A 16,416-nucleotide genomic window follows, 5' to 3' on the forward strand; every position below is an offset into this window, starting at 1 on the left:
GAATCAATGGTTGCAGGCATGGAACTCCATTTTAAAAGTCCCTCTATGAAAATGCATAATGCTCTATTACCAGGCAAGTTTTGATGCACAGAATTTATTTCAATCATTGACCACTTCAACAACAATTATTGTTTGTGTATGATCAGGAAGAATTGTTGGTAACATTGTAAACACAAGTGGTATCGTCGGTTAAGTTTTAAAAATTGTACATTTTATCATGTAGTGCAGACTTACTTTGTCGGTGTGAATCAAACTTCGTTAGAATTGAAAAAAAGGAAATGGTTGGTATTTGAAAGACCACTGGTTCCATCGTTAACTTACTGTTTTGTTTACAGAAGCTGAAGCCAGAGCACTTGCGAAAGAAAGGCAGAAGAAGGACAATCATAACTTGAGTAAGTTTTCAATATCATTACATGTTACTGCTGAATTTCAAAGTAGTCATAAGCGTATTGCACCTAAAAAAGAATAAAGTCTTCGTTCAACTCATTGGTGGAGAGGCTTGTTATCTCTTTGCTGTTTCCTTGTGATAACCCAAAAGGCACAAACCTGTTGTTGTTTCATATCCCAGTGTTTTTCTATTGTTGACCTCAGTGTATAGGAACGCAATTTTTTTTTTTGTCTTTGCCACTAAGCTTTGCTTTTTACTCTTCAAGTTGAAAGGAGGAGGAGATTCAATATTAATGATCGCATAAAGGAACTGGGTACATTAATTCCAAAGTCTAATGATCCGTAAGTACCACTCCAATTAAATTTTTCATGTTATTCTTAATAAATCATTGACCATTTTGCCTTATAACTGTTGCTTGTTTTGAATATTAAAGGTACATTTCTGCATACCTTAATTGAGTGTTTTATTTTGACCATGTAATTTCTGTGTCATCTGTGATAGCAGCAACATACCCATTGAAAGCAGTGGGGTCTGTTGTTCAACAGCATGGCAGGTTCTGTAAACTGGCCTCATACCTCATGCAGCCTCCCATTTTACTAAAATGTAATAGTTAAAGTGGAAATGTGAATCTTGCCAGATTTTGAATAATTCAAACTGACATTCAGCTAATTGAATTATGAAGAGTTTTTCTGGAAAACACTTGAAATTTTATTTGATGCCTGACAGAGCATGATATATAACACTGAGTCAGTATGCTACTGAATTCTCCTCCACGGGAACATCTATTTGTTGTGAACTTTATGAACCATCACAGGTAGATAGACAACACATACAAAATACTGGAATAACTTAGTAGATCAGGCAGCATCTATGGAAAGGAATAAACTCTCAATGTTTTGGACTAAGATCCTTCAGCAAGGTTGTTTACATGGCAGACTTACTAAAACTGACTTTCGCCTGTGTCATAAATAAACTTCGATCATTGTTAGAGAATCTATTGTTAGAGGATCAGAAAGCGCTTACTTGCTGCAGATATAAAAATTTATTTGTGGTTGCTAGGTCAGGTTCAAATAGTTACACACTGGGTCTGATCAAAAACCAAAGTAGCAATACAGGGAGACTGACTTTATATATCATTAAATACTATAGATTAACAGTTGTGAAGTTGATAATTTGGAAGCATATCCACATTGATGAAGTAGTCTTAGTCAATATTTTTCTAAAAATGTTGGAAAATAAACAACATATAATAGCGTTCTTTGAGATCATTTCAGTCTTGTGCAATGAGAACAAAGAAAATACAACAAAAGCATAGGTATAAAAACTAATTTATTGTCAGTTACTACATATTGACATGGTAAACCAGGCATTTCATTTTTTTCCTTTCCCAATTGTAATTGCACCTAAGTTTGAAATGAGCATTTTTGCTATGTTTTCTTTTCCAACAGCTGTGTTGTTTACAGTTAGTAAAATCTACCACAACTTAATGATGCTAAATTTTGTTCTACACCAAATTTACCTCAGGCAAATTCTGTCAAACATCTTTTGATCATTTTAACAGAGATATGCGCTGGAACAAAGGAACTATTCTAAAGGCATCTGTGGATTACATCAGAAGGCTTCAGAAAGAACAGCACAGAGCAAAAGACTTTGAATCGCGGCAGAAGAAATTGGAACATGCCAATCGACACTTACTACTGAGAATACAGGTTAGCTGAGATAACTTTTAGAATGTTTATTCCTTCCCATGTTTTCTTCCCTGGTCATAGAGCACAGAAACAGGCCCATCTGCCCAACTCAACCATGCTGACCATGTTGTCTACTACCAGAACTAGTCACAGTTGCCTGTGTTTGACCCTTATCCCTCTAACTTTTTCCATCCATATGTCCGTCCAGTTTTCTTTTAAACATTGTAATTACTGTGGATCTGCCTCTACCACTTCCTCTGGCAGCTCGTTCCACATATCTGCAATGTCGTACGAAAAAGTTGTCCTTCAGGTCCCCTTTGAATCTTTCTGTTCTCACCTTAAATCTATACCTATTTATAGATTCTCCTACCATGAATATGACTGTGCCCCTCATGATCTTATATATATCCTTAAGGTCATCACTCAGCCTCCTGCTCTTTAGGGGGGGATAAAGCTTCTGCATTTCTGGTTTCTCCTTATATCTCAAGCCATCTGGTCCCTGTAACATCCTTGTGAATCTCTTCTGCACCTTTCTAGCTTATTGGTATCCTTCCTATTGCTTCATAACTAGTACTTTGCACAGTAATCAAAGTGTGGTTTCACCAATGCCCTGTAGAGTTAGAACACAGAAAACTACAGAACAGGACAGGCCCTTTGACCCATGATGTCGTGCTGACCTTTTAATCTACTCTAAGATCAATCTAACCCTTTCCTCCTACATTGTCCTCCATTTTTCTATCATTCATGTGCTTACTAAGAGTTTCTCAAATGATCCTAATGTATCTGCTCCTACCACCATCCCGGCAACCACACTATTAGTATAAAAAACTTACCTCTGATATCCCCCCACTGTACTTTCCTTCAAACACCTAACAATTATTTCCTTCACCTATTAGCCACTTCTGCCCTGGGTGAACGTATCTGGCTATCCACTTGATATATGCCTAATATCATGTACACCTCTATCAAGTCACCTCTCATTCTCTGCTCTAAAGAGAAAAACCATAGCTCACTCAATCTATCCTCTTAAGACATGCTTTATAATGCAGGCAGCTTTCTGGTATGTCTCCTCTGCACCCTGTCTAAAGCTTTCACATCGTTCCTCTAATGAGGCAATTAGAAGTGAACTCAATATTCCAGATGTGATCTAACCAGGGTTTTTTTTTATATAGAGCTACAACATTACATTACTGCTTTTTAACTCAGTCCTCTGACTAATGAAGGCCAAAACACCATATGCCTTTTTGTCAAACCTGTCAACTTTTGAGGGATCTATGGATGTGGGCCCCTCTGTTCCACCACACTGCTAACAGTACTGCTGGTAACCCTATATTTTGCCTTCAAATTCAACTTTCCAAACTGAATCACTTCACAGTTTTCTGGATTGAAGTCCATCTGCCACCTCTCGGCCCAGCTCTGTATCCTGTCAATGTCCTGTTGTAACCCTTGACAACCTTACACACTGTCCACAACACCACCAACCTCTGTGTTGTCTGCAAATTTACTAACACACCTTTCCACTTCCTCATTCATATCACTTATAAAATCACAAAGAGCAAGGACCCCAGAACAGATCCCTGTGGAACAGCAGAATATGCTCCATCTACCACCATCTGCCTTCTGAGGGCGTCAACTCTGAATCAACGTAGCCAAGCTTCCCAGGATCCCATACCTCTACACTTTCCGAATTGGCTGGAGTAGGTGGTTTAAATAGTTTTGGCATGGACTAGATGGGCCGAAAGGCCTGTTTCTGTCCTGCACTTCTCAATGACTCTTAAGCCTATCCAAAACCCCTTGAAAGTGCCACATTTCTATATTGTGCATTTACCTGAATATATCTGTTTCAATTTATGCTTTCAAATTTCTGGCTAATACCACCATAATTTTCCCTTCCCCACTGCCCTGGTTCATTGCCCAGTACTACATGTAGTATGGCCTCTCCACCCATTGGCTTGAATATATTTATCAGGAATCCTTCCTCAGCACACCTAACAAATCCCACCCAATCAAAACCTTTTGCACTAAGGAGATGCCAATCAATATTAAGGAAGTTGAAGTTACCCATGACAACACTGATTTCCAAAATCTGCACCCCCCCCCACTGCTCTGATCTGTTCCTCAGCAACTTTGTTGGAGAAGAGTCTATAGAATGCTCCTAATAGAGTGATTGCTCTCTTCTTGCTTCTGACTTCCACCCACACTGACTCAGCAGATAATCCCTCCATGAATTCCTCCTTTTTGCAGCTGTGATACTATCTCTGATTAACAATGCCATTTCCCCACCTCTTTTAACTCCCTCCCTGTTGTTTTTGAAACATTCAAACCCCAGAACATCCAGCAGCCATTCCTGCCCTTGTGATAGTCAAGTCTCTGTATTAGCCACAAAGTCATAGTTCCATGTACTGATCCATGAAGTTCATCACCCTTGTTCCTGATGCTTCTTGCATTAAAATAAACACATTTCAACCCATTTCACTGACTACAAGTTTTTCCTATCAACTGGCTATCCTTCCTCACAGTCTCTCTACACACTGCATTTATTTACATACCAACTGCCTGATCCTCTATCCTATCACTCTGGATCTCATCCCTATTTCACATTAGTTCAAACCCTCCCCAACAGCTCTACCAAATCTTCCCACAAGGATATTCGTCCCTCTCAAGTTCAGGTGTAACCTGTCCTTTTTGTACAGGTCATATCATCCCCAGAGGAGACCTGAAACCCTGCCCCCCGCACCAATTTGTCACACATTCATCTGCCAGATCATCCCATTGCCTTCACTGGTGCATGGCACAGACACCAATTCGGAGAATACTACCCTTAAGGTCCTGTTCTTCAGCTTCCCACCTAGACCCCTAAATTTTGTCTTCTTGTCCTCATCCCTTTTCCTACCTATGTTGCTGGTGCCAATATGTACCATGACTTCTGGCTGCTCATCATTTCTCGTTAGAATGCTGTGCACCCGGTCTGAAATGTCCCTGACCCTGGCACCTGGTCGGCAACGTACCACACGGTTCCTCTTTCACGTCCACAGAATCTCATGCCTGCTCCTATAAGTGTGGAATCCCCTATCACTACTACGCTCCTCTTCCCCCCCTCCCCCTCACCTGGCCATTGTGGATTTCCTCTGAAAATATATTTGCCAAGCCCCTGCAATTTCTTCTTCCCCTAATGCCCTAAGATTTACTTGGTCTTGTGCTTTAAGACAGGGCTTTTCAGGTTGATTCGAGACCCTGATGCAGTGGGGAAGAGGCTTTATAAAAGTCAGTTAAGGTGCATGAGGAGTGTAAGAAATACAAGAGAACGGTTAGGAGGCTAAAAGAAGGCTGCTGGTTGCTCAGTAATCAGGATAAAACATTGTCCAGATTTAGGGTCAGATGCAAAATCAATTTTTAATTTTGCAAAATAATTTAACAAACCTTCCAGAATTGCATATCTGATAATATAAGTGCCAGTGGTGAGATAAAATCATTTCCTGAATACACAAGAGGTCAAACTTGACATGCACAAAGTTCTCAGCTGGCTGGATAACATTGCAGTGGTGGGGATGGGGAAAGATTGGGACATAAGATGAGAATTTTAAATTTAACGCACTACTGGTCTCAGAGCCAATGACTTTAAGAACAGAACTGTCTTCTCAATTTTGGTGCCTTGCCTAGTAACCAGTCCAATAACCTGTAACTCCAAGATGTTCAAAACTTCAGTCAGGATATGGAAATGCACCTTATGGTTTGATATCTGTTTCCACACAAATATTCAGATAAAGTTTTAAGATGCCTCTTGTGCATCAGATGGTTACATCCAGCAGGTCCACTTCAAGAGAATACTTCAGAAGGAAATCGGGAAGGCTAAAAGAATACATGAGGTTGTTCTAGCAGACCAGGTGAAGGAGAATCCCAAGGGCTTCTACATATATATCAAAAGCAAAAGGATAACAAGGGACAAAAATGTGAAGATCGGTGTGGTCATGTATGCATGAAGCTGAAAGAGGTGGAGAAAATAGTAATTTTTTTTTGCATCTGCTCAGGAGACGAACACAGAGTCTATAGAACTGAGGCAAAACAGTAGTGAGGTCAGGGACCGTGTACAATTTACAGAGGAGGCTTGTTGTCTTGAGGCAAATTAGGGTGGATAAGCCCTTAGGGCCTTTCAAGGAATCCCCTCGGACCTTGTGGGTACCTAGTGCAGAAATTGTAAGAACCCTAGTAGAGGTATTTACAATGTCAGCCATGAGTGAGGTACTGGAAGATTTGAGGATAGCTAATGTTGTTATGTTGTCTAAGAATAAGATGCAGCATTATAATCTGGATAGCCTGATGTCACTAGTGGGTAAATTATCAGAAGATATTCTAAGGGGCCAGGTATATAAGTATTTGGATGGACAGTCCAAATTGGGGGCAGTCAACATCGCTTTGTGTATGGCATTTTGTGTTTAGCTATTCTTTTGGTTGTTTTTTGAAGAGGTAACCTGGAAAATTGATGAAGGAAAGGAAGTTGATTTTGTTCAAACGGACTTTAGCAAGGCCTTTAACGAGGTCCTACATGGGAGGCTGATCAGGAAGGTTTAGTCACTTGACTTTCAGCATGAGGTAGTAAATTGAATTCGACATTGGCTTCGCGGGAGAAGCCAGAGAATTCAGCAGATGGTGGTCTCTCCGACTAGAGTCCTGTGGCTAGTGGTGTGTCACAGGTATTGGTGCTGAGTCCATTGTTGTTTGTCACCTACTGTAAATCAGTGATCTGGATGATAATGTAATGCCGTAAACTGGATTTGCAGATGACACCAAGATTAGCTGGCCAGTAAGGAAGGCTGTCAAAGTTTGCAGCGGTATCTGGAGCAGCTGGAAAAATGGGAGACAACCATGAAGTGTTGCACTTTGGGAGGACAGTCCAAAGTAGGACATAGTGGGAGAATACACTGAACAGCAGGGCACTGAGTAGTGTGGCAGAACAGAGGGTTCTGGGAATAATTCCCTGAAAGTAGTGTCATGGGAAAATAGGATTGTAAAGAAAGATTTTGGCACGTTGGCCTTCAGAAACAGGAGTTGGTATGTTATGCGCTCATCGGTGAGGCTGAATTTGGAGTTCTGATGTGCAGTTCACCTGCCTACAGGAAAGATATCAATAAGATTGAAAGAGTACAGAGAAAACTTATAAGGATGTTGCTGGGACTTGAGGAGCCAGGTTACAGGGAAAGATTGAAAAGGTTAAGGCTTTATTCCCTAGAGCAAAGGAGACTAACGGGAGATTTGATAGAGGTATGCAAAATTTTGAGGGGTATAGATAAATGCAAACAAACTTTGTCCACTGAGGTTGGGTGAAAGGTGAAATATTTAAGGGGAACATGAAGGGGATCTTTTTTACTCAGAGGGTGCCGAGAATGTAGAACGAGCTGCCAGCTAAACTGGTGGTGGTGGTGGTGGGTTTGATATCAACATTTAAAAGAAATTTGACTAAATATATGGATGGGAGGGTTATGGAGGGCTATAAGTGTGGGTCTGTGGGACTAATCAAAATAATAATTCTGATTGCACTGGATGGGCCATAGGGCCTGTTCCTGAACTTCTCATGCTCTATGACTTGAACATTGCAGGCCTTGTTGTCAACAAGCATTACTAACACACATTCCAGAGAATAAATACATTTCTTCCAAACATAACCAAACTTTCTGCAATATTTCTTCCCTACTTTTGTTTTCTATGATTAATTTAATAAACTTTGCACCAACACATCATTGCTCACCATGTCTATTCGGAATTGTATTCTGGTGTTGATAATGGTAGAATGGTGAGCACATTCTTGCACTAGTAATCCGATTGATCCAGGGACAGGAATTCTAATCTGACCACAGGAGATTAAAGTATTTAAATCAATTAATTAATAAAATGATGAACAAACTGGGAACATTAACATTAAATATGAAAGTGCTAGATTGTTAAAAGCACCATTTACTATTGCAATGCCCACAAAGTATTGGAGGAATTCAGCAGGTCAGGTAGCATCTATGGAAATGAATAAACAGTCGACTGCTTATAGCAGTCGACTCATTGCCACAAAGCAACGAATTATCAGATCCCAGACAATTTGAAATACCTGTAATCACTATATGCTGGCTGCAACAGAAGTGTCTAAAATACAGGAATGAATTGTGATAACTCTAAAGTTTGGATATTTTGGGCTTTAAGTTTGAGAAACTTCAATATGAAACAGCTGAACTTTATCTACTTAATGTTTTACTTCTGAGTTTACTTCTCTTTCATTTGCACTTTTTCTTGCCCTCCAAACAATGTCTGTTGGTGTGACAATGTCTCTTAATTCAGGATGCTATTATTTTTGCATGGTAACCTTCTCTCTATAGTATTGGCTCCCCCCAACCCCTCACCCACCAAACTTGGAAGATACAGAATTAAAACTCTTTGGAAGTTTAGCACATTTCCATTTCCTGAATTTTAACTATAAATAAGAACTGACTGCCCTATGATAAGTAACACTAACATACTGAATCTATAACAAAATACCATACATTTTTTCTTTAGTCAATGAATCCAATACACGGTATTTTAATGTCACTGTTAAAGAAATTAACCTATTTTTCAAAATGTTTTCTGGGTTTAATTTTTAGGAACTTGAAATGCAAGCCCGTGCACATGGACTCCCACTTGTCAACGCTTCTGGCCTCTGCTCCTCTGATCTTGCTGGGCGGAGCATTAAGCTAGAGCCAGTAATCGATGAGTGTCACAGAGATGGCTTACAGCGCCATGTAGATCTTTCCTGCAGTACCACACTGGATCCTGCAGATGGAGCTCTCAACTTCAGTGATAATGTTGGACCTGGCACCTACAATGCTCCCACAAAAATGTCTACCAAACTGGAAGATATTCTGATGGATGATACTCTCTCGCCAGGGGAAGGTACTGATCCTCTTCTATCATCTGTGTCACCTGGTGCTTCAAAGACAAGCAGCCGGCGAAGCAGCATGAGCATGGAAGATAGTGAAAATGGGTGTTAGCAAGAAAACAGTTAAAAGTTCCATCTGAACTTTTCCTTAAAGATCTCTCTTTTTTACTTGCCTAAGATAAATGCTTGTGTTGTGATGGTAAGCCTATTTATCAGTCGATAAAGAGTTTAAGTCAACGGAATGAATCAAAGTAAATGGAAATATTGATGAGAGGTAATGTATCTGTATGTAAAGAGACAGGACCACAGAGACCCAGACAAACAGCGAAGGCACTCAGGAAGTAGAAGATGGGGTCATCCTTTAAGGAGATGATTAGTTGATTTTATTCTAATAAAATGAAATTTGTGTAGGAAAAAGAAAATCAATGTATCTTTTAATTCAGATATTTTCTCAGTTTCTTAACTTGTACTTAAATAATATATTTTAATCCATTTTTACAATCATTTTTTGATTTTTGCATGACCTATACTTGATTTGTTTTCATGCTAGTCCTTTAAGATTTTTATTTTTTATTTCAAAATTTGCAAAATCTGGTATTCAGTATTTCAATACATAATATTTCTTCAGTCTGTTTTTAATGGAGGATTTGGTGCATTGGCCATAGACACTTAAGGAAGTTGAGGCAAGATTTTTAGTGAAATGTCTGAATATTTTGTATATCTAAACACAATCTTATTTAGACATGTGTTTTTAAATTAACTTTGAAATAAGAGCTTTACTTGTTTGAAAAACATGATTGTAGTTCAATATATCTAAAGTGATGCTTAAACTAGCTAACGGTGTGCTATTTATTTTATTTTATAAACAGCAAGAGTGTAATTATTAGAAGAAAATGTGCAGTGTGGTTGAAAATCTACCTTTTTGTCTTCTACTGATACCTCCATGATAGTAGATTTACACATTGAGTCCTTCAGCACTGCAGCATGCTACAATGCAACCGCTTTCTGCTTATCAGATTATTACTTGATAATGCATATGCTATTAATGAGGTTATTCAGATAATCTTGCTGATCGTTTGGTGATATCTGTCAAAATGATGACCAGTTCAGGGCATTCTGTAACTATGTTGATCATGGTGAGGGAGTTGGTGGAACTGGAATGGGCTGGACTGTGAGACAAGCTGGGCATTGGGAAAATGGAATTAAGCTGAGGCATGCAATTTATTTCATGAGTGGGCAATAATTTCTGATTCACTGCTGATCAGCTTGATGTGGACAGCCTTACTCTTGCCTGGAATAAATTGTGTGTGTCCGACCATAAATTCCCTTAATCTCAATCACAATTCTGGCATTATATAATTTGTAAGACAATATAATGTACAGAAATGTTTGATAAGACCGATTATTTACCAGCATGTATAGTGACAAATGCCCCTCACCTCTACTGTTGGAATTAATGATGATAGAGTGATGATTAACATTGTCAGGGCAAATCAATCGACTGGTCTTCAAAATGATCGGATTAACCATGTTTTATTACAACAGTGTTGTAAAAGTAGAAATATGATGCTACATCATCTACTTTGTTGTAGATCTATGCAATTTCACTAGATGTATTTGCATTGAACTGTGCCTAGGTAATTTGTTCTACACTCATACTAGCTCAAGGTGTGATGAAGAGAAGAATTTTTCAATAGTAATTTATGAAATACTGAATGTGGCAGCAGAATATAGTGAATTCAGAATGAAGTGCCTTAAAATAGATTACTAAGTCTTTTGAATATGCACTGACTGATGGGTGTAATCCGTGAGGGTTTGGCCTGTGTATAATAAGAATGTGGATGTTGCTTGCTGCCTATATTCAGAACGTGAGCTTCCAGCTTCTTTACTGATAGGATTCAAAGATTTACTGACCTTCTGCTACCTTTCTGTGTAAGTGAACCTCAAGAGACTGCTTCTAAGTTTAGTGTGAAGGGAATTGACTACTCAGCTTAGTTCTGCCAAAATCCTGGGACAGGAAAACGTATGCAATACAATAATGTTATGTTAAAAGCAATAATTGTTAAATATGTTCAAAGTAGCAAATGGAAAAAAAAATAGGTTAAATAATGAAAGATAAGCACAACAGCCTTGCACTCATGGGGATGTGATTTGAATTAAAGAATGCACTTGATAGATTGGAGACTTATATTAATTGTTAATAAAATATCAAACCTATATTTCTTGAAAAAGTAGCTTAAAATACTGCCTCTTAATGAGCTAGTTGGTACTGTAATGTGATATTCACTTGCTGCCAGATGCAGCATACTTTGTGTATGGTCCACTGGAATGTAAATTACAGACTATGATCACTTACCTGTTTTGAACCTGATCTCACTATAAATAGAAGATACACAATTATTGGCTGTTGTTTGTCTTTTATACCACAAGGGTACCTGACAACTTAACTATTGAACATTATTGCATGTTCATTGTAGTAGCTAGCTTTATATATGGTTATTAATTATATAGTACATCTAATAGTTTTGTATCTTCTTTATATTTGGTTTAATTTTAATAGACTAATTTATGCTGCAATTATTGTGCCATAAGAATCCTGTGAATTTTTAAACAATATACTATGAATTCCACACAGCTGTTACACTGGTAACAAACCATAAAAAATAGAGTTTTTGATACTCGTTTACAAAGAGCCAGGTGATAAACCACAGCAGCACCATGTATACAATGCCATTACTTAGCATTTCTGGGTATTTGTATTCAGTTGCCCCTGGGAGTTAGCATTTAGATGAAAATATTACATAAGTTGAAATTAATCTACACTTGCTCCAAAAATAGTCTAAAGTCTATACTTATGTGTCATTAAGTACAATGCATCTGTAAAGTATGCAAACTCCTTTTATTTCCATAGCCTTTAATACTTAAGGGTCAGGAAAACAACACACTTGAAAAATACTTTACATACACAGGAGTAAATATATGGATCCCTTTAATAAATGATGACTCTGGTACATCACCAATGTATTCCTCTCCAGGATTATTTTCACCCCTTGTGTTGTGGTTTCTATCTGGAATTAACTGCAATAAATCCAGAAAAAATTAATTATTGTTTAAATTGTACACAATAATTGTAAAAAAAAATGAGTTGCCATTTCAAAGAAAGATATGAAAGCTTCAGCACCTCTATATTGATTCCAGGCTCAGAGACTATACTCTGAAATTCTTCTGTTACATAAATTATAAACAACACATTTGACAACATTTAACAAACTGAATCTGTAACTTCTGATTGTTACATTTGTAAATATATTTGTAAGTACACTAAATTACACTTGATGAAATAGTACCTGTTGTTAGTTTTTAAGTTTTGAAATTTTTACTTTTGGCCAAAAAATTTTACATTCTTATTGTATAGACTGGTTATAACATAGCTACCAACATACTTAAATAAAGGGCATCAAAAGACATCATTCTCTTGTGTTTGTGTCGTTCTGCATTCAAATGTTGTTATTGTATTGGATATTTCAAAGGGTTCTCTTTTCCTTTTTTTTTAAAAAAATTGCCACATAGCTGAAAATATAATTCAGACTTAGCTTAAGTCTGAATAATCTTCAATAGTTCCATTTAATATCAGAATATGTGTACAATATACAAACTGAAATTCTTGTTCTTTGCAGACATCTGCAAAGACAGAAGAGTTCCCCAAAGAATGAGTAAAAACATTAGAGGCTCAATGCCCCTCCACTCCCCCTCCCGCACACAAGCAACAGTAAAGTCAGTTACTCGCCAACATAGTTGAGCCGATGTAAATATGGCACTTAAGGAGAAGATGCTCTCTTAGCTCTCCAGTAATTATGCTTATAGCAGTGATGAGCTTTGGAACGTGATCTTAACACATACATTAAAGAAAAATAACATTAAGCTTAAAGCATTGTTTTCTGTCTAAAAATGCTTTGGTGATGGTGAAAAGCAGGTCCTATGCAGTTGCTGAACATTTGTCACGAGCCCTCCAGTGCAAACATTGCTGTGAGCAAAACATATGGAAGAGTCATGGCACAAAGCTCTTCACACACTGGATCACACATGGCCCAACACAATAGCCTGGACAAGAAATCAGGCGGGTGTGTGCGTGTGCATGAGCATCGGGAGAGCGGGGAGCAGTGGTAGGGAAAGAGCATGAAGATGATTGGGAGGCAGTTTGCTGCAGTGGAGTTTGTTAGTGGTTGGAGGGTGGGTTCTGCTAGTTTAAAATCAGTGCCTTGTTGGGATTAGGAAATGATGGCTCAACTGGAAAGTTATATAGAGTGATTGGTAATCCACTGATTCAGGTTGCAGGGCAATTGGGCTATGGCTGGGAAAGGTGAGAGTGGGAAATGCAGGGAGAGGAATTTAGCATAGTACTGTTAAAAACTACTTGTCTGGGCTGCCCAGTATCAGACATTGCTAGAACAACAAGGATTACTTCTTAACCAACAGCTCTCCAAATCAAGCACTATCTGAGTAATGACATTAGTACTAATGACTCTGAACCCACATAAAGCACACATGTGATTCTCACCTGGATCTGCTTGGTTGATGCTCCATGTGCTTAAAGTCACATGGTTGGGTTGTTTCCTTAAATTTCCACAAATAATCTGACGCCATATTATCTGGATTTCTAGTGTCTTGGAACTCTGGATTGGGGCCAATTTATTTATCCAGAAAAAAGATCTCCTTCATAATTGCAGACAAAGTATATTCCACTTTTCACTTCCTAATGGAAAGTGCAATGCTCATTGGAAAGGTCTAATAAGGAAACATCAGCTCAGTGCGAGGCGCTGAAGATGCTGGAATTTGGAGCAAAAGACAAACTGCTGGAGGAACTCAGCATCCAAGGAGACAGAGGGATTAGGGGCCCGAAGCAGTGTCTGAACTGTCAGCTCTCTCTTTGTCACGTAAGAAACTGCCTGACCCGCTGAGTTCCTCCGGGAGTTTGAATTTCCAATTATCAACTAATAATCTCCTTCATTATTCCATACTCTGGGCTTGTTGTTAACAGATTTGAAAGCTGAGTCTAGTGTAAAAATGCACTAAAGGTATGATGGCTGAATGCCCCTTTTTATGCTATTTGAAACTATAAGCTAATTACCCCAAATATTGTCCTACAGCAGTATTCTTCAAAGTTCAAGGTACATTTATTATCAAACTATGTATACTACATACAACCTTGAGATTCGTCTCCTTACAGGCAGCCACAAAACCAAAAAATGCAATAGAGCACATTAAAAAAAAGACAGTCAAACACCCAGTATGCTGAAAAAAACCCAAATTGTTGAAATAATAAAATTAAGCAAAAAGCATTAGAACTGAAGTTCATGAAAGTGAGTCCACAAACACGATTAGGTGTAGGCCACAGCCTCAGTTCATCGCAGAAACGAGTAAATCTTGAGGAGCAGTGAGCTGAACCAGCTAAGACACCCTGACTTTTTTTTAGTATGGACTAGTGCTTAAATCGTCCAAAGCTCAGGTCATTTCTTGTTCTCAGACCCGGGTTCGATATGGTCTTGGGCCTGGGCCCCACTGCCTCAATTCTCTAGTACATGTTAATTCATAAGCCTTCTCCAAAATCTTGTGTTCTTTTGTGATGCCCTGCTGGGGAAATAGCTTATATGTGCTTCAAATTGATACGGTTGGGTAGTCTATGCACTCAAAAACACACATTAGCTCTTCTGTAGCTGAAAAACATTCCTCTCATGAAGCACTTCAAGAATGAAATAGAATTCAATTCCACTGTAAGAAGGTGATTTATCTACCCACCCAGGAAACTGAAGAGTCACTCAATCAAGAGCTAATCGGGAACTCTGGTTGTTGAGATCACTGTTTCTTTCACTTAATGTTTCAGGCATAGCTCCGTGTCTCATCTGTGGTACATTAAAATACAATATGTCTAGTTCTTACTTATAGCAAAAAGGCAGATAGGAATAGTTTTCTTTCCTGAGGATTAAGATCACCAGAGTTAATTGAGTCCTTGAGCTGTTCGTAGAGTGATGAGAAGGTAGTTCTGACAGCTTGGTCTTGTGATGACACTTTCAGGGATGTCAATTTCAAAGAGCATGATCCGACACTCTCAGTAAATCAGTATACAGGTGCAGTTGCAGTCTTGGAACTTGAGAGATCTTGATAGACTGAATATGGTGAGGATGTTTCCTCTTGTGAAAGAATATAGAACATTACATTAGAACATTACTCAATACTTTAACTCTATTTCTGTCTCACAGATAGAACAAGTAACTTTAGTGTTTCTCTTTGTATTTCAGTTCCTACTTTTTGTTTTAACAATGATACATAAGCAGCCTTTTCTGTAACAGAAGAAGACATTTCCAGTGAGTAGTCAACAATCTGATGTTAACTGAATGTTTCCTTTCTTCACACTTCCAGCATTTTCTTTTACTTCAACTGCAGTTTGGTATTTCAATTTTCCATCTATCTTCTTTCCTTATTCTAGCTCCTATTTTTAATGTCTCATACAGACAGGTCATATAAGCTTCACCACTTAAGTCTCCCTGGAACTTCACCCGACTACAATACATCATTTTCTGGAACTTAAATCATGCCCCTTTTCCAACTTTTCCTTGTACTGATGAAATATCATTAACTTGAAATGTTCTTTTGGCACAGATACTCCTTGACTTACCCAGTACCTGCAGCATTTTCTGTTTATATAGGGGAGAAAGTATTCCTGATGAGACAAGAGGCAGCTGCTCTATCCCTCCAAGTTGACCTCTTCCCTTGCCTGATGAAAGTATGGTTGAGTACAAGGATGAAGATGAGGCACAGCAGACAGATAAAAGAATTCTGAGTATGTCTAGTACTGCGTTGCTATCTGTCTCATAGTAACCAAGGAAAAGTGGGAAGTCTGAGGGATAAGGGCTTGCAGGTAAGAACATTGTGCCCAGCATTCTGACTTTGGTGGGAATCAGATCTGAATTCCTTTCACAAAGTGACATGGGCTCTCTAGCAGAGTAGAGTGAAGTGAACTACAGTATATGGAGAATGAGTGCAAACTTCCTGTGACATTCATACTGACAGTTTTTAATGTTAAATTAATTACAAAATTACCAGTAACTGATAAAGGAAAAGAGAGATAATATTCTTTAGTTACCTCCCTTTGCCCACTATCCTAACAGATGGGGTAACCTATTTAAAATAAATGGAATAATTAAAAGAAGACATCCAAAGCTTGGAGGAGCAAACCAGCATGAGGGACCGTGTGCTGATGACATTTACAGTGCAAGCATACAGTTGCCGATGAGTTGCTTAAGATGTTGAAGAAAATTCATTGCTTTGTATTTAGGCTTTTCACAGTTCTGTGCTTGTTATTTATATTCTAACTTTATAGCTGTTTAGTTTTTGTCTTTTAATCTTATTTTTACTTTTATTCATGATTTTACATGGTAATGGAA

At 38.4% G+C, this 16,416-nt stretch overlaps 1 protein-coding gene across 16 annotated transcripts in view; it reads left to right on the forward strand.

Annotated features, from left to right (window-relative positions):
* LOC140211100 (microphthalmia-associated transcription factor-like) overlaps window positions 1-12,427 on the forward strand; it is a 259,427-nt gene extending 247,000 nt beyond the window's left edge. For 14 of the 16 annotated variants that reach the window (XM_072280551.1, XM_072280550.1, XM_072280554.1 and 11 more), the window contains 5 exons: window positions 2-73; window positions 336-392; window positions 654-729; window positions 1,950-2,097; window positions 8,700-12,427. In XM_072280551.1, the coding sequence (XP_072136652.1) occupies window positions 2-73; window positions 336-392; window positions 654-729; window positions 1,950-2,097; window positions 8,700-9,086 (740 nt within the window). In that variant the 3' untranslated portion in view covers window positions 9,087-12,427. The remainder of the gene's footprint in view (window position 1; window positions 74-335; window positions 393-653; window positions 730-1,949; window positions 2,098-8,699) is intronic. The other 2 variants (XM_072280552.1, XM_072280565.1) reach the window with 1 other exon arrangement.
* Window positions 12,428-16,416: the final 3,989 nt, after the last annotated feature.

This window comes from Mobula birostris, chromosome 16 (assembly GCF_030028105.1).
Source record: "Mobula birostris isolate sMobBir1 chromosome 16, sMobBir1.hap1, whole genome shotgun sequence".
Lineage (NCBI taxonomy): Eukaryota > Metazoa > Chordata > Chondrichthyes > Myliobatiformes > Myliobatidae > Mobula > Mobula birostris.